At 46.8% G+C, this 25,921-nt stretch overlaps 1 protein-coding gene across 1 annotated transcript in view; it reads right to left on the bottom strand.

The window, feature by feature from the left end:
* Window positions 1–25,921, bottom strand: part of MICALL2 (MICAL like 2) — a 50,539-nt gene that overhangs the window by 19,741 nt on the left and 4,877 nt on the right. Inside the window, exons 3-7 of the mRNA XM_040439751.1 lie at window positions 11,380–11,428; window positions 10,044–10,185; window positions 2,249–2,403; window positions 1,849–1,970; window positions 661–1,758 (exon numbers count right to left, since the gene is read on the bottom strand). Of these exons, the coding sequence (XP_040295685.1) occupies window positions 661–1,758; window positions 1,849–1,970; window positions 2,249–2,403; window positions 10,044–10,185; window positions 11,380–11,428 (1,566 nt within the window). The remainder of the gene's footprint in view (window positions 1–660; window positions 1,759–1,848; window positions 1,971–2,248; window positions 2,404–10,043; window positions 10,186–11,379; window positions 11,429–25,921) is intronic.

Genomic DNA, 25,921 nt, shown 5'->3' with positions numbered 1-25,921 from the left:
TTCCCCCCTCACCGGTAATATACTTACCCCGCTCCCGGCGCGCTCCGCCCCGACACCAGAGGTTTTCATCCGTGTGAAGGAAGAAGCAGCAGCAGCGGCGGTGCAGGGACCAGGAGCGGGGCAAGTATATTACCGGTGAGGGGCCCAGCACATGTGGGGGGGTTTTGAGAAATTGGATAACCCCTTTAATGACGGAGTATTGTACAGTAGGAGTGGTCTTATAGCCAGACCCTTGCCCTATTGTTCTCGGGATATCAGTATTGTTTTTGTTGGCAAAGTCAGTAGCAGTTCTCTTGGTTAGAGTTGGGACAGACGGACTTGCTGGTCGGGGTAATAACTGGTAGACTAGTTGTGACCGAGCTGCTCTGACTATCTCCTGAAGAAGATACTACAGGTGTATATGGTCAAGGGGATGAAACACTAGTAGATGTGTGTCTGGTGGTGGTTTATTCCCCTCTCTCTATTGAAAAGAACATACATGTTTCACCTATCTGGACATGGATGTTTGGGTCAGTCGATGGTAATATCAGCCAAACAAGCATTTGCATGCAACATGTTCTTACCAAAGTATAAAAATACACAGCCAAATATAATTTAATGGGTAAAATGAAATTAAAAGTTTGACTCCAAAAATACAGCCACAAATGAACAGGCTCATACCTTTTAGGAGTGGATACACTGCTGGAAATGTCGGCAGGTTGGGAAGGCTTGGGAGACTCTGTACTAGGAATATTTTTTAAAAGAAAGTTCCTAGCTTTATCCTTTTCAGTGTTGGCCTCAGACATTCGTGGCGTTACATTAATAACGACTTTATCCTTTTCAGTGTTGGCCTCAGACATTCGTGGCATTACATTAATAACCACTGTTCTTCCAAGTCCATTGGACACAGATATTTTTGGAGATTCTTGAACATTTGATGACGGATTTGTGGTTGGCTCCGGAACAATGGGACTTGACTGAAAAAACTTGTCACGGGCTTCTTTTTTTTTTGCAGCTGATGAAACCCAAGGCTTCGAGGAGGTATCCGCTTCCTTTGTGTCATCTTTAGTAGATGGTGAAGACCACTTTCCAGTAGACAGAGAAGACACTGTTATGGTATTTCCCGAGGCACCAGTCAATTTGGTTTGTTGAGCAGTGCGCCCCAAATCTTTTTGGGCGTCTCTCTGAGAGTTGTTCTGGGATGAAGAAGAATGACTCATATCTTTGATTCCTTTGCCTGCCTGTAAATAACCAGTTGTTGGACTGTTGGACATATTTGTAGCCATTCTGTCCTTATTTGGCCCCAATGGACTAGAGGCATTGTTTCTTGATTCGGGGCTACCATAAAATCCCAGTGCCATCCTGTTTGTGGAGTCATATTTGGTTGTGCTTGCAGAAGTAGGAACATCCTTATTGACTGGAGATTGTACAGTAGGAGTGGTCTTATATCCAGACTCTTGCCCTATTGTTCTCGGGACATCAGTAGTGTTTTTGTTGGCAAAGCCAGTAGCAGTTCTGCTGGTTGATGTTGGGACAGATGGACTTGTGGTACTTTGCCAACTTCTGCTGTTCGGAGAGCTAAATGGTTGACTAGTTGGAACTGGGCTGCTCCGATTACCCCCTGAAGAAGATACCACAGGTGCATATGGTCCAGTGGAAGAGACACTAGTAGATGTAGGGGAGGGAGTGTTACAATGGTGATTTGTGCAGACAAATGTACCCGGATGGTCTCCTATTTTGTAACTGCCTGGTTGCAATGTTCTCGAACACTGTTTACACCTGAAAAGAAGGCATAAAATAATTTTGAATGGCCAAGTATATACGGGAGGTCCTTCACATAGCCTCAACCACTATGTCCACAAGACCTACCTGAAGCAATTCCTGTGATAGAGCTTTCCATCAGCCATGTGCCTCTGGACCAAGTGGACATGTTTACCACAGATGGAGCAGTTGCTGCTTACGGCGCTGTTAGGATTAATTTCTCTAATACCCTAAGGAAAAAAAAATAGAAACGTTGACTGTTAGTCTGTCAATAAGAATGTTCAAGAGGACAAAGAGAACCCAGGGGAATGTTAGAATGAAGAAGTAAACTCATGACATGATCCATTAGGACCCATGGTCACCTGTCTGAATAATTCTAACCGGTTCTTCTGTGATTTTAAAACTACAGAATCAGTGCTGGTATTGTTGGATGATGGGATATGCAGTTCAGAAGGTTCTGGGTTGACAACATCAAACTCAACACTAACTGAAATACATATGGTCTTACCGCTCGAACAGGAGCATTCTCTACAACCGCCGGGCTGCTCTTCTGTGCTGGTTGAGGAGTGGTTGTGGGCTGAGGAACATGATTGGTTAGTTTTTTTCCAGCGGGTTCTTCAGAAGTGTCTGGAGGAGGTCGTTTTACAGCTCCCATGCCTCCAACTGGAAGAGAAGGTCATGTGTGTTAATGATAGGTAATCTTATTGCGTTAGGAAAGTATAAGGAGGTAAAGGGTTTGAATGAGAACCGTGTCCTTCTTGGTTGGACCAACACATGGTGGTAAGTTTTGGGAACACATTTTTACTTTTGTTAGAGGGCCAATTTATCAGCATAGAGGAAATATTCTGAAATCTTTAGCAACCTGCAACACCGTCTACCATTGCATATATGGCATCCTCATTAGGTTTGCTTTCCCACAATGCCATTGGATTTCATGGGTTAGGTTGCTTTCTCTGAAATCAACTTTCCCTCTTTTTTTTAATCTGATTCAGTACAAAAAAAATAAAAAAAATATTATAATCTTATTGTTGATCTGCAGCTGCCCTTCACTCATCTACGATGGTCTATGGCAGGGATGGCCAACCTGAGGCTCTCCAATTGTTGTAAAAATACAACTCCCACCATGCCCTGCTGTAGGCAGTGTGGGCATGATGTGAGTTGTAGTTTTGCAACAGCTGGAGAGCCTCAGGTTGGCCATCCCTGGTCTAAGGGGACGTAAAAATCCCTTTGCCAGTCCGGCAGCAGGATTTCAACGGAAAACCGCTTCAGAATCCGCATTTGTAACAGTTTGTCGTCTTTTTAGCAGACCAGGTTCCTTTAACGCTGAATACCGATGAATTTTATTATTCTTGCTCCTCAGCCAGAAATCAGATGGAAGGTATTTATGTACGCAGTGCTAACCAGTGATCCATTAACTAGGATAATCAAATCTCACCGCACAAGGAGTGTTTCCTACAGGCCCATTAGAACACAAATCGCGTCTGTAGCGAAACAATACAAATGCTGTTTTCTTCATTACTCGGCGGACAAGTAACAAAAAGGGACCAATTAAAGAGTAACTTTTTTTTTTCCACTACATCGTTCTAGCCAAAAAGCCAAACAAGAACATGTTGAAGCCTCCTCCATGGCAGAACTACAGCCAACTTCTATTTAAACAGCTTGTGTACTTATCGAGGAAATATTTGATTTCCGAGAAGTACACACCTTAATCCAGAGCACAAATTAGAAAGAAATCAGGTGCAAACACAGAAGGAAAAAGGCAAAAAAAAAAAGAAAAAAAAATACAAGAGTGGAAAGTCCTGCAATTATTTCTTAGGAACCTTTTGTTATGCTGAGGCTTAAAGAGGTTGCACAAAAATTGGGGCGGGGGAAGGGGGTGGCAGTCCACCCCCCAACTTGGTTAGACCTGTAAATAGAAGATTATTAACCTGCCTCCTGGCTCTCCGCTCTTCTCCAGGCCTGCCATGCTCAGCTGGACTTCCTCGATGAAAACATCTGGTTTGTCATCGCCTGCAGCCAATCACTGGCTGTAGCGGTGACTGGATCCCTTGGCATCATGTGATCACTTATCAAGAGGAGCCACAGACCATCCCGGCCAGGATGTTGCTGCAGGCAATGTCAAACCGGATGTTTACAGCGAGGGGGCCTAGTGAAGCATCACAGGCCGGGAGAAAAGGATTGGGCAGCAAGCACCAGGAAGCAGGTAAGTTATCTTCCCCTTACCAGTCCAGTCAAGTGGAGGATGGTTTGCCAAACATACCCCATTCTTGCACAGCTGTTCTCCAGGTTTACATCAGTAAGGTTTATTGAGGAGAGGTCTGGATGTTCTCATACAATGTACTAGATTAGGTGCCCCAATTTGGCCCCCCATCGGTATTGTCAATAAATTTGACAGATGACTGGAGAACAATAGTGGGGCAACAATTACAGACGCTCAACCTACAGTTAGATGAAGTTGAAATCAGTGGCCAGTAGTGGAGCTAGAGGAATATTGATGACCAGTTAGGTAAATTAGTTCTCTTTCTACACAGAAAAGAAAGCTGAACCGTCTTTTCTTTTTGGAAAGAATCTATTTTCAAAACTTTTTGCCAGAGGACAGCCTGAAATCCTACAGTCAACAGTACAGCACTAAAGCTGGCCATACACATTAGATTAACATCTGCAGAACCCCTTGATTTCAGCGGGGACGGCTTCCTGATATTGAGGCAGCAAACGATCAGACACTTGCCTTTTATCATGTCCAATCCTTTGGTTCTCGGGAGTGAAGCCACCACGAGGGGTGTCTGGTGCTGGCTTATCCCCTTCTGCCCATTCAAAAAACAAGCACGCTCAGCATCGCCAAGGGGGATAGTCGAGAGACTTACGGGATAACGCAACGGAATGAGCATTCACCTATCTGAAGGGTACGGCCAGCTTAAAGGGAATGGGTCATCAAAAAAATTACCCAGGTTTTCATGCTACATTTATTTATTTTCTTCCACATCCCGATTAATATTTTTAATAAATCCTAAAATACTGCAAGTTTTCACTTTGGCCACTAGGCCTAAAATAGGTCAAGACTTCCTGTTTTTTAAGAAGCAGCTACATGGGCCATAGACACAATGGACAGGATGGGACCTCATTGACTTCTATGGGAGAGTTTTCTCGACATGCTCTTTGACCTGTGCAGAGGTCAGGAGGGAGCAGATAAGCTGTAATATGACCTCTTGTGAATTGTGGATCCTGTGTTATTTATACAGATATCTGTCATGGTAATTCTGCTGTGATGGCTACTGAAAAGTTACCTATACAAAACAGGAAGTCTCAACATATTATTAGGCCACTAGTTGCCAGTGCAAAAACTGCATAGTGACATGTAAAAATGAAGAAGAAAAAAATATTCTAAAAAAACAAAAAAGGTTACCATGAAGACGTGATGTAAACAATGTCATTTTTTGCATTTTCTGATGACACATTGCCTTCTAATTGAAAAGATCTCTAGTTAGTTACATAAACATTCCCAGAGCCAGGGATTTCCCATAACTGGGAGTGAAACTAATGTGCTCTTCGGGACTTTTTGCAAGGATTATTAAATCGCACTGGGAGAACTGTGACTCCAGTTTCATTTTACAGCTTTGCTGTGTTACTTCATGTTCTGACTGTTTGAGTTAAAGACCTACAGTCAGGTCCATAAATATTGGGACATCGACACAATTCTAACAATGGATTTGAAATAAAACGCACAAGATGTGCTTTACCTGCAGACTGTCAGCTTTAATTTGAGGGTATTTACATCCAAATCAGGTGAACGGTGCAGGAATTACAACAGTTTGCATATGTGCCTCCCACTTGTTAAGGGGCCAAAAGTAATGGGACAGAATAATAATCATAAATCAAACTTCCACTTTTTAATACTTGGTTGAAAATCCTTTGCAGTCAATTACAGCCTGAAGTCTGGAACGCATAGACATCACCAGACGCTGGGTTTCATCCCTGGTGATGCTCTGCCAGGCCTCTACTGCAACTGTCTTCAGTTCCTGCTTGTTCTTGGGGCATTTTCCCTTCAGCAAGTGAAATGCATGCTCAATCGGATTCAGGTCAGGTGATTGACTTGGCCATTGCATAACATTCCACTTCTGTCCCTTAAACTCTTTGGTTGCTTTTGCAGTATGCTTTGGGTCATTGTCCATCTGCACTGTGAAGCGCCGTCCAATGAGTTCTGAAGCATTTGGCTGAATATGAGCAGATAATATTGCCCGAAACACTTCAGAATTCATCCTGCTGCTTTTGTGAGCAGTCACATCATCAATAAATACAAGAGAACCAGTTCCATTGGCAACCATACATGCCCACGCCATGACACTACCACCACCATGCTTCACTGATGAGGTGGTAGGCTTAGGACCATGAGCAGTTCCTTTCCTTCTCCATACTCTTCTCTTCCCATCACTCTGGTACAAGTTGATCTTGGTCTCATCTGTCCATAGGATGTTGTTCCAGAACTGTGAAGGCTTTTTTAGATGTCGTTTGGCAAACTCTAATCTGGCCTTCCTGTTTTTGAGCCTCACCAATGGTTTACATCTTGTGGTGAACCCTCTGTATTCACTCTGGTGAAGTCCTCTCTTGATTGTTGACTTTGACACACATACACCTACCTCCTGGAGAGTGTTCTTGATCTGGCCAACTGTTGTGAAGGGTGTTTTCTTCACGAGGGAAATAATTCTTCGGTCATCCACCACAGTTGTTTTCCGTGGTCTTCCGGGTCTTTTGGTGTTGCTGAGCTCACCGATGCGTTCCTTCTTTATAAGAATGTTCCAAACAGTTGTTTTGGCCACGCCTAATGTTTTTGCTATCTCTCTGATAGGTTTGTTGTGTTTTTTCAGCCTAATGATGGCTTGCTTCAGTGACAGCTCTTTGGATCTCATCTTGAGAGTTGACAGCAACAGATTCCAAATGCAAATAGCAGACTGGAAATGAATTCTGGACCTTTTATCTGCTCATTGTAATTGGGATAAATGAGGGAATAACACACACCTGGCCATGGAACAGCTGAGAAGCCAATTGTCCCATTACTTTTGGTCCCTTAACAAGTGGGAGGCACATATGCAAACTAGGGGTGCACCGAAATGAAAATTCTGGTCCGAAACCGAAAATTCAGGATGCCCTTGACCGAAACCGCCTTTTTGCCCAAATACTTTTAAAATACTTTTTTTTAAATGATTTTATTAATAATTCTTTTTCATGAATGAAATTCATCTGTGGGTGGCGCTGTTATGGAGGGGGGGATATGTGCACTGTTATGGGCATAACAGTGCACAGATCCCTTTCCCCATAACAGTGCACAGATCCCCCCTCCCCATAGCAGTGCCATAGACCGATCCCCCTACCCATAACAGCCCCGGCCCTGCTGCTCACAGCAGACTAATCACTCACTGCATCTTTATTTTACCTTACAATCGTGACGCTCCAGTAACAACTCTGCAGGCAGAGCGGAGGGTGGCGTAACGTCACTTACTCACGTGACGCACCTGCTCCGCCCACTTTATGAATGAAGGAGGCGGAGCAGGCGCGTCACGTGAGTAAGTGACGTTACGCCGCCCTCCGCTCTGCCTGCAGAGTTGTTACTGGAGCGTCACGATTGTAAGGTAAAATAAAGATGCAGTGACTTAAAGTAAACCGCCCGCCCGGCGCGGTTGACAAATCCCACAAATCCCAAACCCCATATTTTCTGCCGATATGTATCAATATCGGCCGAAATGGATTAGGCCCATTTTCGGCCGCCGGAATTTCGGTGCACCCCTAATGCAAACTGTTGTAATTCCTACACCGTTCACCTGATTTGGATGTAAATACCCTCAAATTAAAGCTGACAGTCTGCAGGTAAAGCACATCTTGTTCGTTTCAGTTCAAATCCATTGTGGTGGTGTATAGAGCCAAAAATTTTAGAATTGTGCTAATGTCCCAATATATATGGACCTGACTGTATAACCTACATTTTAACTGCAGCAATTTATGGGAAAACCAAGCATGGGTTATATGTAATACAACTTTAAAAACCAAACTGGACTGCGTTATTAAGCATATTGTCAAGTACCCCAGGGAATTAATAGAGTGGTCCCTCACTTGGGACCCTGATCCATTCTGCAAAGCGGGTATCACCTACAGAGCGTTTCTCTTGCTCTGGAGGACCTGGAACGTTAGTGCATTACACACTTCAATGGGCACTGTGTAATACCACAATTCACCTGCGGTGGTGCTGTAGAGATTAACACTGATCGCTGGGCCGGGTTTTCAATAGGTGGACACTATGAAATCTGCTTATTCTTGGGAGAGCTTTCTAACAAATAGGCATTGTCCAGAGTATAAGGAACATTTTCCATATTATACCTTCTGAAATAAAAACAAAATCCATTGGGCGGTATATTAGTGAGAATTGCTTCCAGAAAAATTAGGTGACAACCGTTCTGGTCACAAATGCTCTTTCCCCAAAAACCAAAAAGTTGAGTGGCAACTAATGTCGGCCATATTGGTTTTCACCCAACTATATAGATACTGCTATGAAACCTGTGGGCTTACGTCTCCTTCTCTAAAAATTTGTTTCTGTTTTTATCTTTTTTCTTTTTTTTTTTGTTTAGGGGAAAAGCTGTCGGAATGTTCTTTTCTCAATGTTTTTTATTTTTCAACCCACTCTCACTTCTGAATTATTTGACACGCTATGTCTAAAAGGAAAAAGCCGGAGCAGGGGTCATTTTGTCAGTGCACATTCCTCAACCCTCGCCAGTTGAATGAAGTTTCACCCTCATATGAGGCGCACAATTGAAAACATTTTGAACAATCCTCCCGGGAGACTGATCCTTTTCATTCCCTTTCCACAGAAGAGGGCTTTCCCACAGAGGAGGGTGAGGGGCACGACCTCCTCTCTGCAAACAGCCTCAGATAAAACCAGCTCTACATGCCTCATTACAAGAACACAATGTCAAGGATTTACCTTTATAAACAACAACCGAATAAAAGTAAAAAACTACAGCGGTTCATAATATATAATCATATAATTAAAGAATACGTTTCAGCGCGAAAGGGGCTGTCCCGTTTTGCTAAAATATGCCACAAATGTCAGATAGGTGGGGGTCCCACCTATCCCCGGAACGGGGCCACCAAGTTGAAGGGACAGCAGCTGCGTATGCGCGGACACCCTCCATTCACTGCTACGGGAGTTCTGAAAATAGCTGAGCACTGAGCTCGGCTATTTCCGCCATTCCCATAGCAGTGAATGGAGGGATGTCCGCATTTAGCGCTATGGGACTTCCGAAAATAGCCAGGCATGCACTTGGCTATTTTTGCGACTCCCGCAGCCACGAATGGAGGGTGTCCACGCATGCGCAGCTGCTCTCCCTTCACTTCTTGGACCCGGTTGCGGAGATGCATACGGGTCCCCGATTTGTGGCATATCACAGAAGTGAAAGGTGTGCGCTCCTCCAGATTGGGGCCACTTTCTGGAGATCGGAACAGGTCCCAGGTGTGGGTCGACACATGACATGCCGCAAAACCAAATGGAGGAAATGCAATAATCTCTCCCTCATGACATGATCACCACATTCATCACAGAGTGCTCCTGCCTGGATAGGGTCGAGCTGCAGTACCGAATGCAGCCTCTTGTACACAGACATCGCTATAGAAGAGTCCGTGGCGGTCATTATGCTAATCAAGGGGGTCCCAAAGGTCAGGGCCCACCAATAACACACTGATAGCCCATCCTGTCCTAAAAAAATAATCCATTAAAGAAGTATCCCTATCCACAGGATAAGCGTCTGATCAGGCAAAGTCTGAATGGTGGGGCCCCTGCCAATCACAAGAACAGGGGCCCATACTCACTGTGTGAATGGAGATCCAGACACACACGTGTCCGCCACCCCAATTCAACTCTATGGGACTGCCAGGGATAGCCGAGCCCAAGCGCTTGGCTATCTCCGACAGCCCCACAGAGCTGAATAGAGCGGCAGCGTGCATGTGCCCACCACTCCACTGAAACAAGGTGGGGGGGGGGGGGGGGGGGAGAACAGGCCGAATGTTGGGGTCCTCGACTGTGGATAGGGGATAAGTTGTTTTCACAAGGTAACCCCTGTCTCATAAAGCCCCTATTCATGCATATGGGCACTGACTTTAAAACAACAAAAAGCCACCCTTAAAGGGACATAACTTGAAGCTCTCATGTCCCACCACTACTGGTGTCTTTAGGCGCCTGAATCCAATGGGGTCTGCTACCTCTGCATCCCTTAAAGCAACGTCACTCAAAAACATCTGAAAAAAAGAAACTGGTTACTCACTGGGCGAGCGTCCATGGAAGTAATTGTAGTATTGGGAGACGTAAGTCAGAATGCTGAGTCGGTCCGGGACCCTCAGTATGACCATATCTTCCGCATCCAGGAGAGCTGGAATCCCGAGCTGTTCCTCAGCAACACGGAAAGCCTGCAGTATGAAAGGATAACAAGGGACTGATGGGATACACGAATGCAACGAGGGCAGCGATTACCAGGCCTGTTCTTAGTTACTCCGGCAGCTGGAGAGCAGACCTCCGACAGCCCGCTGTGCAAAGACATTATCCAGTGAAGCTACCATCAGCAGTGCACTACCGGCAAAGCTATTAAAGGGCCCCACACAGATTAGTCAATAGCATATATGCAAATATATGTACACAGTATTTAAAAGGGTAACTGTTATGTTTTCATTAAAAAATCTATTTTAGCATATGTTACTGCTGCAGCAGCATTATGCATAAAGCAATCTTTAGTTTCTTCACATACCACTGTTTTCCTTGAGTTTTTCCCTTATTTACAGCCGTTTAAACATTTACAATATGAGGACCTTCTCAAGATGGCTCCTCTGCCAGTTCTCCGAGGCCAAAACTGCTTTCCCTCACTTCCCATACACACTTGCTGTAGCCAGCAGCTTCCTGCCAGCCAATCAGTTTGGATTACTGAGAGACACGCCTCCTCACTCTGAAGCCTAATGCAGGCATGCAGTGTGAAGGACCGCCCCTCTGTCTTCTGTTTACTCTAAAGGGAAGACAGAGAAGCCATAGCAAGTCTTTTACGGGTGCAGTGGAAAGGGACAGAGGACATTAATGAAAGCTGTTATTATAAGGTAATTACAGATCTTTTGACAATCATTGACAGACTAAGTGTCCATTCAGACGTCCGTATGAATGGTCCGGATCCGTTCCGCTATTATGCGGAACGGTTGCGGTCCCATTCATTTTCAATGGGGCCGGAAAAGATGCGGACAGCACACAGTGTGCTGTCCGCATCCGCACTTCTGTTCCACGGACCCGAACGTCCGGTCCGCGGCTCCACCAAAAAATAGAACATGTCCTATTCTTGTCTGCAATAGCGGACAAGAATAGGCATTTTCTATTATAGTTCCAGGCGATGTGCACATGGCCGGTGTCAGTGTTTTGCGGATCCGCAAAACACGGACGTGTGAATGGACCCCAACTCAGGTATACATGCCTAGCTCTAATAAACTAGTAAATAAAATAAAAATATGACAGTTACACTTTAAACACAACAGGCTGTAAATCTCCAAGGAATGTGAACTCATTCAGTCCTACCGAGGATAATGCCCCCTTATGTACAAATTTTAAAAAAAGGAATATGAACTTACCAGGTGGTTGTTCTCATAGACATTCTCCTTGCTAAGGGAGTTAAAATTTCTGGGAGGAAAAAAAAATAAAAAAATTGGATTAAAAATTTAAATTTACCCACTGTCACCCCCCCTTCCCATGTAGTATAAATGTATAAATTCTGGGGCATCTATTGTGTATCCATGTTGCGCCATTCCTCTATTACTTCTATTAGAAGTGATGAATAGTCTGCAAGAAAGGTCCACCTGGGTATTAACAGTTGGGGGCATGTCGCTGCACAGTTTAACACGGGCAGCACTGACTGGTGCAGGAACAGACCCCTAACTGGTAACACCCATCTGGGCCTTCATTGCAGACAACTAGCAATTCATTCAGAATTTCTAGCAGGAATAATAAAGGAATGCTACATCAGAGAGTCATAAGAATAGACGCTCCAGGATTGATATTACATGGGGAATGCAGGTAGTTACTAAAACAAGCATGTCAGGAGAGGAGACAGGTCCTCTTTAAGAACAGCAGTGGTGATGGTGAGCCATGGTCTTGGTGGCTGGAGAAGTCTACAGTCCTTTAGCAGATGGGCTAAGACTCTGAAGGAACACACAAGATCGCTGCAACCCTTTAATATAGACATCTTATCTTGCAGCCAAGTGAGAATGCCACCTCTGAATGCCCACTGGCACACTCTAAATCAATGGTCTCCAGCTGTTGCGGAACTATAGGCTGCGGCCGTCTAAAGATGCTGGTGGTTGTAGTCTCCCAACGGCTGGAGAGCCACAGGTTGGAGACCACTGCACTAAACTCTATAGGGGACGCCATTTGTTCCCCGACATGTGATGTCTGAGGAAATACAGATTCAGCAGGTTGGATGGTACTAAGCAATACCAAGAAATATTAGCAGCAGCTCCCCATGCTCTAGTTAAAGAACATGGTCAACAAAGCAGAACCTGCAAGTTAAAGGCATCCATATGCCTGCTTGGGACCCCACACCATTCAACAAAGCCCCTCTTATGAGCGTCTCTAGCTCTGGAGGACATAGTATTACATGGTCCGTCATAGACTTTAAAAAGGTCATGGTCTAATTGAACTTTTTACCCTTCAGCAAACTGCAGATGAAATGGTGGCGAGCCAGCTGCCTGAGCCTCATGATCAGCTCACCATTGGGGTTACCGAAGGAAACTGGAGAATGTGGACCTGGACTACATACCCACCAGGCTTGTAGGGCTCGCTCAGCTGAATGTAATGATACCTTTCACTTAGTAATCCATTGCTTCATTATAGAGAAAGTTGACTTTTAATGCAAATGAGCGTTTAAGTGCACTGGGGGCGGGCCCAAGCAACTCTGTGCACCCTTGCTCCGCCTGCTCACTCTGCCAGCCCCTACCTCCCTTTCTTGATTTACAGGGCAGGTTCCTGCAGTCGTCTCACCTGGACTCATCAGTCAAGGAGAGGAACGAGGAGAAGCAAGGGTGCACAGAGAGGCCTGGGCCCGCCCCCAGTGCACTCAAATGTTCATTTGCATATGGATTAAAAGTACTTTTTTCTCCAGTATGAAGCGAATGGTATCTTTAGAGCTAGTCCTACAAGACACTCTGCTTGGTTCACAGTGATTTTCCGGTGACAAGTTCCTTTTAAATTCCAAGATCCACAATTGCATCAAGGAAACAAACACATGAAAAAAAGCGAATCATAATATGAAGCAAAAGTGAAGTCAAACTTCTTGAGAACTTCTGGGTGACATTCTTGTGCAGTCAGATGTGTCCGTTCATGCTGGTTTTTAAAAACATGTAAAATCAAAACCTTCCAGGGCGGAGAACGGGCCAGAAAGGCCTCCGTGGAACACCCCGCCATCAGAATCCCCAAGTCCTGAAAGCTCAGGGAGGGGGGGTGGGAAATGGTTCTTATTGAAGAGACATGGTGGTCTCCATGAGAAAAAGAAAAGTCTACATGAGTGGGGTAAATGGGGGATTTGGAGCTAAGAGAGCGGACATCACATAATCTTATCTTTATAATAGATATATATATTATAAAGATATAATATATAAATATTATATCTATCTTTAGAATTTTCAAAAAAAGCTTTCTACAAGATCTGAAGCATAAGGTGGTGCAGGCCATGGGCAGAAACAGCAGCCTGTGTAAAAGAGAAGGGGCCCCACAGCACAGGACAAAATGGCCCCCCACATTGTGGTGCCAGGTTTTGCTACTTAGAACTGAAGGGTCTGGGGTCCCCCCCCCCTTTTCCTTTAAATTCAGCCCAAATTAGGCAGTACAGTTCTACGCAGGTGTCAGCATGCAATAGCAAAGGGAAGGGGACCGCCTATGTTTGGGCCCCATAGCACCCCAAGGGCCCATAGCAGCTGTACGGTCTGAAACTCTCATATGTACGCTTTTATCATTGGCCTCACACTATTTAGAATTAGAAAGAGAATGGGGAAGCAAGGGAAAGAAGGAAAAGAGAAGGGAAAGAAGCAAGCAAGGGGAAGAAGGGAGGAAGGGGAGCAAGGAGGGGAAGCATGGTAAAGAAGGGAAGCAAGAGAAGGACATAAAGCAAGGGCAAGAAGGGAATTAAGGAACATAAGAAAATTAAAGAAAACACTGGAAATGAAGGAAGGAATAGAAGAGAAAGGGGGGAAAAAACAAAAAAAACATAATTCCTATTAATACCATATACATTGATGTTGGGTAAAGCTGCAGATCTAATGTGTATATGGGAGTACCAGCTCTCCCGCTATGCCAGATGTCGGGGGGAGAAGGATCAAGCAGAGGCGAACCTGTAGGTGTATGGGTAGTTCGGGAGAGATTGCGGCCAGCTGAAAATCATTTAAAGTCCATGGACAGGCTTGTTTGATATTAGGGAGTGTTTGTAGAGATAACTGGACAGATCATACATCCGGGTTGAATTACAGAAGTACACAAGATGACCTTACATTCAGTAATGACCTAGAACTGGAGATGACAATACAGAAGGACGTGTGACACGGAAAAAAGTTCAAGCTGTCTGTTGCAATGGAAAAAGTTTCAAAGATATAGGAGCGGACCCCAACTGCACAGCACGGAGCATGTCCTGAGAACCAAACATACATCCTACCACATATGACCCACCACGTAGGACCAGCCCTACATTTTTGGCCTCCTTCCAATAGGTTACCATTCCCAGGATCATTTTATGATCGCATTTATTTGAAGTTCAGTCTTATAAAAGTCGATGATCAGCCACATAAAACACACACAACAATGGCGATGGCAAGATAAATGACTCCCGTCAGGAGTCACGGTCAGGTCGTCTCAGATGTCAGCCGGGACCGTACAGCCGGGCAACCTGCCGCGAATGCAGTCACATCCTGAATTCATTTGCATGGTCCGAACCTTTAATATCTGTCCAGGTGCTTCCTGTAACACGGCATGCAACGACACTGCCCCATGGGGGAATGACAGCACCCAGCCGGGAGCTGAGAGGACCTCAGCACACAGATAACCATCTCATGGCTAATGAAACAGGACACGCAAACAATGGCCAGCAGACATAACAATAGGCAGAGAATAACAGGGGACATGAAAGGGACTGTACAGGATTAGAAAAAAAAAATACTGCTTTATTTTCCTGAAACAGCGCCCTTCTTGTTCACAGGTCCTGCCTGGTATTGCAGCTGAGACCCCTTCGTTAATTTGAAATTGGGGGGGGAATTTATCAACATGTCCTGCGCTCCAAAAATCTGGCTTCAAAAAAGTAGCAAAACAGGGCTTCTGTGACTTTCAGCTATTTGTGCAAAGATGTGCAACTTTTTGTGATCTTGGCGACTGTTATGAAAAGTGGGTGTGGTTAGCTATGCTAATGAGGCATAGGCCAGATTTAAGAAATTAAAGGGGTTGTCCAAGACCTAGGTCAGGGATCAGACACCTCCGGCACTCCAGCTGTGGCGAAACTACAACTCCCTGCATGCACCCTTGCTTTGCTCGTCTCTTCTCGGAACTTCCATAGAAGTGAATGGAGCACGCTGGGAGTTGTAGTTTCACAACAGCTGGAGTGCCGTAGGTTTCTGACCCCTGACCTAGGTCTTCAGTATAATTGGTGAAGGTCTGACTCCCAGCTGTCAGCTATAGAAAGCTGTCGCACTAGCGCCACGGCCTCCTCGCAGCTCCCCAAGCACAGCGCCGTCCATTTTATGGTGGCCGTGCTTGGTATCGCAGCTCAGCTTCATTCACTACAATAGGGCTGAGCTGCGCCTAGACCATGTGACCGATGAACGTGATGTCACATGGCCTAGTGTAAGCTGTGAGAAGGTCGAGTGCTACTGCGAGACTGCCTCTGTCTTCTCAAACGGCGGGGGTCCCGGGTGTCAGACCCCCCACCGATCAGATACTGCATGCAGTACTTTTAGTCCGGCTACCTCTCGCCGTGCGCTGCCGGAACTCCGCCCCCATTATAGTCATTGGGGACGGAGCAGCAGTCCAGGGGCACACGTGAACTAGCAGCAGGACGGATCCGACAGGCTGTTCACCTGCCTGAGAAGCCTGCCAGAGTCCCCTGCCCCTAGTGTGAAACTAGCCTTGTTGCCCCTAGCAACCAATCAGAATCCACCTTTCATTTTTCATTGCTCCTTTGGAACATGAAAGGTGGAATCTGATTGGTTTCTATGGGCAACTAAGCCTGTTCTACTTTACACCAGTTTTGATAAATCTCCCCCAAAAAACTTCAAAAATTCCCCTCAAAGTAAATCAGACAGTTGCACACTGCTTCATCATACAACACATATTTACGGACATTATGTCCAATCACAAATCTTCCAGAAAGGGAGAGATGAGAAGAATAAAACTTTTTATTTCGACATGTTCACATTAACAGCAAAGCAGCAGTTTCTCATGAAGAATTTGCAGACTCATTGCTGGCAGACGCTCTACGAATGCGGTCCATGTCATAAACCACAAATTCCACCTTCTTGGCCCTGTCACATGTTGACAGTCCCGGGGCAATGACCACACACTACCACAAGCTATATATAACAGGAGGGAAGGAGGGACATGACTCAGTCCCCGAACCCGTGTACAACATCTGGTTACCATCATGCGTCCAACTTATAAGATCTCAGTAGATAACACCGACTTTCTCCAGTTTTCAGGACTGGTTGCTAAGGAAACAAGGCCTAATGACTGGTGTTTTAAACAAGGTTGTCAAGGAGCATGTCCATAGCAACCAGTCTGTCATGGAGGCACGGCAATACTCAAACCACTTTTTTTTTTCTCAATTCTTATTCTCAAGTTAAATCAGATTGATGGAGAACCCCCTTTATGAAGGCCAATTCCGTAGTGGAGGCCTCGGTATGAGACTGTCCCTGTGGCACACAGTAAAAGTTGTAGCTAAGCCTTGTTTTACCCTAGGCAAAGCTTCAGCCCACTGCCCTATCCCCATATCACACACTAGCGTTTCAATTCCGCTATTGAGATCAGTCATAGGATCTCAATAGTGGAAGAAAACGCTTCAGTTTTGTCCCTATTCATTGTCAATGGGGACAAAACGGAACGAAACGGAGTGCACCAGAATGCATTCGGTTCCATTTGGTTGCGTCCCCACCCCGGACAGAATAACGCTGCAAGCAGCGGTTTTCTGTCCGCAATGTGGTGCGGAGCAAGACAGATCCGTCCTGACACACAACGTAAGTCAATGGGGAGGGATCCGTTTTCTCTGACACAATAGAAAACAGATCCGTCCCCCATTGACTTTCAATGGTGTTCATGATGGATCCGTCATGGTTAGATAAGACATAATACAACCGAAACCGTTCATGACGGATGCATGCAGTGGTATTATGGTAACGGAAGCGTTTTTGCAGATCCATGACGGTTCTGCAAAAAAACGCTAGTGTGAAAGTAGCCTAAATAATACTTGTCAACTCTTCTGGAACGTCTGGGAGGCTACCGAAAAAAGGGGAGTCCTCTCAGAAGAGTTGGCAAGTGTCCCAGGTGCCGAGGCATCCTCCTGGCACTTACCGGAGATTAGCCACTGGTTGTGTGTGGCACTGGAGGCTGCGTCATCAGATGAAGGGCAGGTGCCACAGCACAGAAAAGTGCGTGATCCAAAGGAAACTGGGTATGGCATGCCGATAGTGCAACCTAACCTCCCCGGAAGTTGGAGAGTATGATCTAAATACCCTGACCAAGGCAGAGTAGATTGTTGGTGCCTCCCTGGAACCTAGCGCCCAAGGTGCATGCCCCATAGAACCGCCCCCCCCCCCCCTTCAGTTGCTCCTTTGCACTGGAGAATCCTAGCTCTGCTGCAAGACAATGCTCCACAGCTCCCAGTTGCTCCTTTGCACTGCCCCATAGATCCCTCTTCAGTTGCTCCGTTGCGCTGTAGAATCCTAGCTCTACAGCAAGACATCTGCCATTCTCGCACAGCAGTAATGCTCCACAGCCCCAGTTGCTCCTTTGCACTGGAGAATCCTAACCTTGCAGCAAGACACCTGCATCATCGGGAGGCACATTTGCCCATCGGGAATCTAGGAAAGCTGGGTGACAACCGACAGATCGGCTCTTAGGGCTCCCAGAGAAGGACAGACCTATTGAGTAGCTTGACAAGGACAATTTCCAGACACCCTGCTTTATATCCCCCCCCCCACCCTTGGATTTAGCCGCATCTCTTCTTTCCACCACTGAGGACATCTCATACACAGATCCGTTATCTGCGAGTCCAGCTGTTCGATATCAGCCAGACGTAAAAGAACAAGCCAGCTTCAGTGAACAACACAGGAAAAAATACCAAGCGGGAGGAAAGGCCCCGTGACTCGGAGACCCCAGCACCCAAAATAGAAGAAGGCATTAGGATTGTTTTATCCGGCTTCCTCGAGCTTCCTGCGCGGCAGACTTTACAAGGATGAGAGCGCACATCCTCTCCTCACCGGCTCCGGCCCTGTATGTTCAATTTTCTGACCCAGCGGTTCTTAACCTTGTTTGGATTGGACCCAAGGATGTGCAACCTCTTCCTATTTCGGTTTAAACACGGCCTTTTTACCGCTATGCTGCTCTTTCCTTGACATCTTTCTGATAGAGTTTACACAGACCTGGTAACAAAATGAGGCGAGGATTGGCAGGAACCTTGGGCTCGTTTCTCCGCCACGTGCATGCGAATGTTAAGGTGTCTGCTCAAATTAATATGGGTGACAATGGCTCCACTGCATCCTCAAATGGCTGCTTACAGGGAACCACAGACATCATTGCACTGCACAACTAATTAAAGGGGGTGTCCAAGATCATACCAAAAATCTAGCCAAGGGGGCAAATGACAAAAAAAAAAAAAAGATCCTTTACTTACCTGGTAAATCCCCTGCTGTTGCAGCGCCGTCGCTCTGGTCACCACCTGCAAGGCTATGCTTATTTAGCGGCAGAGGTCACTACAACACGGCGGCAACTAAACAAAGCTTCATGGACTAGAGCAGGGATGGCCTACCTGAGGCTCTCCAGCTGTTGAAAAACTACAACTCCCATCATGCCCGGACAGTCTACAGCTATCAGCCTACAGTAGGGCATGGTGGGAGTTGGGTCGGGCATGTACCAGGTGAGAAACGCGTCTTCATGGCATTTCCTCCAACTAGATTTTGTCCAATGTCAGACAACCCCTTTAGGGTCCATTCACACATCCGCAATTCCATTACGCATTTTTGCGGAACGGAATTGCGGACCCATACATTTCTATGGGGCCGCACGACGCGCGGCCCCGATCGAAATTGCGGACAAGAATAGGCATATTCTCTTAGTGCCGGCAATGTGCGGTCCTCAAAACACACACGGATGTGTGAATGGACCCTTAACATGAGACAGAAATTCATTTTACTGCTGCCTTAAAAGGGTTTTCCAGGACTTAAATACTGATGTCCTATGCTTGTATCATCATCAACGTTTCAGTGGCGGTTTTGGTGATCAGTTCCCAGCCAATCAGAAGAAAGAAGGGGCAGAGGTGCTCCAGGCGGTGCCATGTCCCCTGATGGTACAGACACAGCGGCTCATGGGCATGTGAATAGGACTGAGCTGCAGTACCAGACACCACCACACTCATATGTATGGCACTGTGCTACAGCCCTTCAATCTGTGGATACCCTAAATAATACCATTTGAAGGAGATAAAAACTTGGTTGCCACATTTGCCTTCCCTCTGCGATTCCACCAGTCATTCAGCAGAGGGGTCATTTGAGCTCTTTTCCCAACAGTTAGGGAATTGTGCCTGGCTTCCAAAGACCACCTGATTGGCACTTTGGCAATTTAGATGGGCCAATTGTGCCTGCCAGCTCAGCATTTAGAGGACGTGTCCGTTCTCCTGACATCTCAATTTCAGTAAATATTCCCCATATTATAACACCTTGCGCTATTCCTCCATAATTCCTCCTAGAAACGAATGAATGAATAGATGAGGGTGTCCATTCGTACTCTTAGGGTCCATTCACACGTCCGTAATTTGGGTCCGCATTCGTTCTGCAATTTGCAGACTTATTCACTTTCAATGGGACTGGAACGGATGCAAATCCACATTTCCTGGATCCGCATCCGTTTTTTCGGGATCCGCAATTTCGTTCCTGGAAAAAATAGAACATGTCCTATTCTTGTCCGCAATTGCGGACCAGAAAAGGCATTTTCTATTATAGTGTCTGTGATGTGCGGATCCGCAAAACACTTACGGACGTGTGAATGGACCCTAAGGCTACATTCACACGTCCGTGTGTGTGGATCCGCAAAACACGGACATCGGCGAAGTGCGTTCCGCATTTTGCGGTCCGCACATCGCCGGCACTTAATAGAAAATGCCTATTCTTGTCCGCAAATGCGGACAAGAATAGGACATGTTCTATATTTTTCGGGATCGGAATTGCGGACCCGGAAGTGCGGATCCGCAATTCCGGGTCCCATAGAAATGAATGGGTCCGCAATTCCGTTCCGCAAAATGCGGAACGAAATTGCGGATGTGTGAATGGACCCTTTACACTGTCTTTTCAGACTGTGCTGTGACACATCTCTTTGATGAGGGGAATGGTGACACCCAGCAGTAAATTTATTTGATACATGTTCAGGAGGAATAACAGAGGAACAATCCAAGGCAGAGTTATAAGAAACAGTGCCATATGTTATTTCAGGCAAGTCGTTACTGAGACAGGCATGTCCGGAGGACCTCTTTAGATGGCACAATTAAGAAGTAATCCCCTACTGAACTCCAGCGCTGTGTCGTGGGGTTCGGTTCTTGCAGCGGATGTAGAAATGATTCATGTGAAATTCCTGCCGACGGCCGTCATACTTCAAGGAACGGTTGTGCTGGTGCAAAGGGATTTAGTGCACCTTCCTGCACTGTGACAGGTGATGTGATCACCGGCTGTCAGCGCACTATGGCCACAGGCGACGACGGAACACCTACAAAGCAAACACCTGACATCACCCTCCACAACCTTCACCCAGACCAAAGGATCAGCGGGAGGCGGCGCGTTATAAAGGATCAGCGGGAGGCGGCGCGTTATAAAGGATCAGCGGGAGGCGGCGCGTTATAAAGGATCAGCGGGAGGCGGCGCGTTATAAAGGATCAGCGGGAGGCGGCGCGTTATAAAGGATCAGCGGGAGGCGGCGCGTTATAAAGGATCAGCGGGAGGCGGCGCGTTATAAAGGATCAGCGGGAGGCGGCGCGTTATAAAGGATCAGCGGGAGGCGGCGCGTTATAAAGGATCAGCGGGAGGCGGCGCGTTATAAAGGATCAGCGGGAGGCGGCGCGTTATAAAGGATCAGCGGGAGGCGGCGCGTTATAAAGGATCAGCGGGAGGCGGCGCGTTATAAAGGATCAGCGGGAGGCGGCGCGTTATAAAGGATCAGCGGGAGGCGGCGCGTTATAAAGGATCAGCGGGAGGCGGCGCGTTATAAAGGATCAGCGGGAGGCGGCGCGTTATAAAGGATCAGCGGGAGGCGGCGCGTTATAAAGGATCAGCGGGAGGCGGCGCGTTATAAAGGATCAGCGGGAGGCGGCGCGTTATAAAGGATCAGCGGGAGGCGGCGCGTTATAAAGGATCAGCGGGAGGCGGCGCGTTATAAAGGATCAGCGGGAGGCGGCGCGTTATAAAGGATCAGCGGGAGGCGGCGCGTTATAAAGGATCAGCGGGAGGCGGCGCGTTATAAAGGATCAGCGGGAGGCGGCGCGTTATAAAGGATCAGCGGGAGGCGGCGCGTTATAAAGGATCAGCGGGAGGCGGCGCGTTATAAAGGATCAGCAGGAGGCGGTGCGTTATAAAGGATCAGCAGGAGGCGGCACGTTATGTCGGAGTTGGAATAAAGACAATAAGGCTTCATTCACACAACAGTGTAAAACGGACGCATGACAGAAGTTTTTTTAAACAGCTGACACACGGCCGTTTTCAGAACCATTGAAGTCTGCAAATAGGAGCCGTCCAAAAATACGACATGTCCTATATATTTGTCCATTTTTACGGCCAGTCGGACTCCCACTGGAACAGTTTTTAACGGCCACTTAGACAGGAGTGCACCCGTCTAATGGATGTTAAAAACGGGTACACTCATTAAAATGGCCTGTCAGGGGTTAACATAAAAAAAAATAATAAGGACCCGAGTCATCACGCTGGGAGAGACAGGTCCCTTTGCTTTTGGTCCTGCAAATTGCAGACCCGCAAAACACAGATACCAGCCACGTGCGTCCCGCATTTTACGGAAGGGTCGGACCCTAACAGAACAGTCCTGTCCTTGTCCATATTGCGGAAAATAATAGGACGGGTTCTGTTTTTTGCAGCACGGCCATGTGCCCTTATGAACACGGAATACACACTGGGTCATTTCTGGTTTTTTGCGGCCCTATTGAAGTGCATGTTTTCGCATACGAGCCACAGAAGAAAAAAAAAACTGATCCGACACGGAGAACGCTTGTCCAATTCCACCATAATCGAGTGTTTGACCGTCATGCAGCTAGTGTCTACGGCCAGATTAGACCATATGTCCAGGGTTTGGACGGTCTATCCTCAGCTCCATAACGTGCTGCCTGCAGATCGGCCGCCACGTTTAACGAACGTGACAGGTTCCTTTAAAACTTCGTGACTAACTAGAAATTCCAAGTGTAAGAAGCAAAACTCCCTTCTTAAACTGTGACAGGAGATGATACAGAGAGGCAGGGCTGCGCCGCCATCTTCACGTAGTGTCCATATTATATATGTATGGTCAGGTTTCCGGCAGCTCCGATGTCACACGTTACAGGTTTAGCACAACAGGTGACTGAAGTTATGGTGATCCTAAGCCTTAAAGGGGTTGTCTGAGATCATTAAAAATCTGTGGCAAGAACTACAATGACTTAAAAAAAATAGAAATCACGTTATACCCGCCCCTTTCAGAGAACGGCCCTGGCGCGGTCCCTGCCACTGCTTATTTACAAACAGCAGATGTGACGTACCGGGATACAGCATGTGACCTCAGCGGTCAGGAATACACTGCGCATGCGCTTCTGCCGAGTGGGACCCTGTTTGGCTCAGTCAAAGGAATACAGCCAGAGTGCTGAATCTGTCCTATAAAAGACACAATGGCACCCAACAGACCCCCTTAAAAGTCCATTTCCATCACAGGGGCTATCATTTTGACAGGTAGACGAGCAATGGATGCCATTTTTTTTGTCAAAAACTGTGGAAATGTGAACACAGCCTTAAAGGGGTTGTCCGGGATTTTAATATCGATGGCCTATCCGTATCAGACTGGCAGAGGTCCACCACCATGTACCACCCCCCCATCCCCCCCGACCCCGATCAGCTGTTACCTTGTGGCTTCAGTGCCGGAACTGCACAACTCCACTTATTGTGTAGTGCAGGGCTCAGCAACCTTCGGCACTCCAGCGGTTGTGAAACTACAACTCCCAGCATGCTCCATTCATTTTTATTGGAGTTCTGAGAAGAGCAGAGCAGGTAAGCCCGCTGGGAGTTGTAGTTTCACAACAGCTGGAGAGCTAGAGGTTGCCTACCCCTGGTGTAGTGGATGGACTGCAGTGAATGGGTGCAGCGCTGCAGTTACCAGCTCCGTCCACTACTCAATGGACGGAGCTGTGGAGTGCAAACTAAACAGCCGATTGGCAGGGGTGCCAGGTGTTGGACCCTCCTATCCTGAGAATAGGATATCGAAATCCTGGACAACCCCTTTAAGGATCCATTCACACGTCCGTAGTGCATTGCGGATCCGCAGTACACCCGGCCGCCACCCCCATAGAAATGCCTATTCTCGTCCGCAATTGCAGACAAGAAAAGGACATGTTCTATTTTTTTTCCGGGGTCGCGGACCGGAAGATCGGCGGCGCGATCCGGAAATGCGGATGTGGACGGCACACTGTGTGCTGTCCGCATCCATTCCTGCCCCATACAGAATGAGTGGGTCCGCAATTTGCAGAACGGACGCGGACCCATTATTACGGACGTGTGAATGGCCCTTAAAGGCAAGACTAATGTGAGGACTGTGTAGTGCGGCAAACCCATGTGATGTGTATGCTGGAAAAACCACTGATGTCACCCCGCTCTGTTATTCAGGTCATCTGCTGGGCACATATTTACCAGTGACATCATGAGATGCATTCTGGCCTGGCATGGACGCTGCTGGCGCACAGAACAGGCTGGACATTCATCCGCGCTGCTCGGTGACGGGCTGTTTTCACATTTTCCAGCGCTGCCCACACAAAGCGCTCATTCTCACCGAGCCTCCTGAATGCCACATTCACTTCTGAGGCCGAGTCACGCCCTTTCTTCAGGGTAAAACTGACGATCTCAGACAGGTTCAATTCTGAATCACCAGGAGACATTATTTCCACGCTGATGCCCCGGGACACATGGTAAGAAAAGTGCCACCTGCGTTATTCCGCCATACCCGAGTCATCACCCCGTGCACCGTATAGCCGATGATCTAAATCTGGTGCAAGTGCAGGTCTTAAAAAGATATAAAATTTAAAGTGATTGTGCAGGATTGGAAAAGCATGGTTGCTTTATCTCCCCCCCCCCCTAACAGCGCCACACCTGTCTACAGGTCGTGCGCTGTATTGCAGTTCGGCCCCATTCATTTCAACTTTTATGTTCATCTAATGACACGCACAGCCTTTCATATTATATAATGTAAAGCAATACAACTGTCCAAAAACTTTATAGTTGAAATCCTCCCTGCTTGCTGTCAGTGAATGGAACATTTTTTTTTTTGTTTTTTTTTCCATTTGGCCATACCACAAAGAGTGTTCATAGGCAGCGCTGGGACACAGCACCTCTACTGGTCCTCCTCTTCATCTGCGAGTGTCGATGCATCGTTTACTGCGACCACGGGTCACATGAGCTGTCTTGCCCACTCTAGCGCAATCATATGGTCAAAACGTCCTGCGATTGTCTGGCTTGATCACATGACATCATCAAGCGCAAGATTGGTACTACTGTACCCTGTCTAGGTGATAATCTGAGCTTAACTGCCTGGACTCCAAGCCGATACATTGCAACCAGTGGTATGAGCTATATGACAGTGAGTTTAGAGGTTCAGTGGATGCCACCAGAATATAGCTCATCACTAAGTTATGAGGCACCATATACTGACATCACTGAGGCGTGAGGCACAATGTATGACATCACTGAGGTGTAAATCCCAAGACAGGAGATCACTGACGTGTGAGGCACCAGCAGTGGCATAGCTATAGGGGTCAGAGCAGTCGCAGTTGCCGCTAGGCCCCTAATTTAGGGCAGTCTGAGAGCTCCCCTCGCCACCCTAAGGCTCCATTCACACGTACGTGGTGTGTTGCGGACCCGCAAACTGCGGATCCGCAACACACCCGCCCGGCACCCCTATAGAAATGCCTCTTCTTGTCCGCAAGATGCGGACAAGAATAGGACATATTCTATCTTTTGCGGAGCTGCGGACCTGAAGAGCGGGGCCGCGCTCCGCAAATGCTGACAGCACACTGTGTGCTGCTGTCCGCATTCCATTCCGTCCCTATAGAAAATGAATGGGTCCGCACCCGTTCTGCAAAATTGCGGAACGGATGCGGACCCATTTGCGGACGTGTGAATGGAGCCTTAGGCTGACTGACCTGCATTGATGAGTCAGGGGTTATAAAAATGAAAATTAGACATCACATAGTACATGATAGTCTCTTTCCAGCAAAGCTAGAACCAGCCCGGTACCTCATATGGATCCAGAGATCTCCCATTTTCATTGCTCTGCTAGATTAATTTCATGTGAGCATGAGCTGTGTCCTTTCTCAGGGGGCATGTCCTGTCTGCTGCAGCTCTCTCCTTGTTACATGCCACCTCTACTCATAGCTGGTGGCAGTTTAAAATGTAGACTAAACATGTGCGACCACCTCAGCGAGAGGGACAAAAAAATAAAAATAAATATAAGAAAAAGAACAAACAGCAGGTGGCGCTATACAGATACATTTTATTGAATAACTCAATAACTATAGTACATTTTTAATTACATGCAATTACAAAAGTATTAGATGCTGGTTTGAAAAATGTAGGATGCGTTTTGTGGCACATCCACTTTAAGAGACTGATGCAGATGGGTGGGAAACAGAAGTTCAGAACAGATCAG

The sequence above is a fragment of the Bufo bufo genome, chromosome 7 (assembly GCF_905171765.1).
Source record: "Bufo bufo chromosome 7, aBufBuf1.1, whole genome shotgun sequence".
In the NCBI taxonomy this organism is placed as follows: Eukaryota; Metazoa; Chordata; class Amphibia; order Anura; family Bufonidae; genus Bufo; species Bufo bufo.
This window is presented reverse-complemented; position numbering and strand designations above follow the sequence as displayed.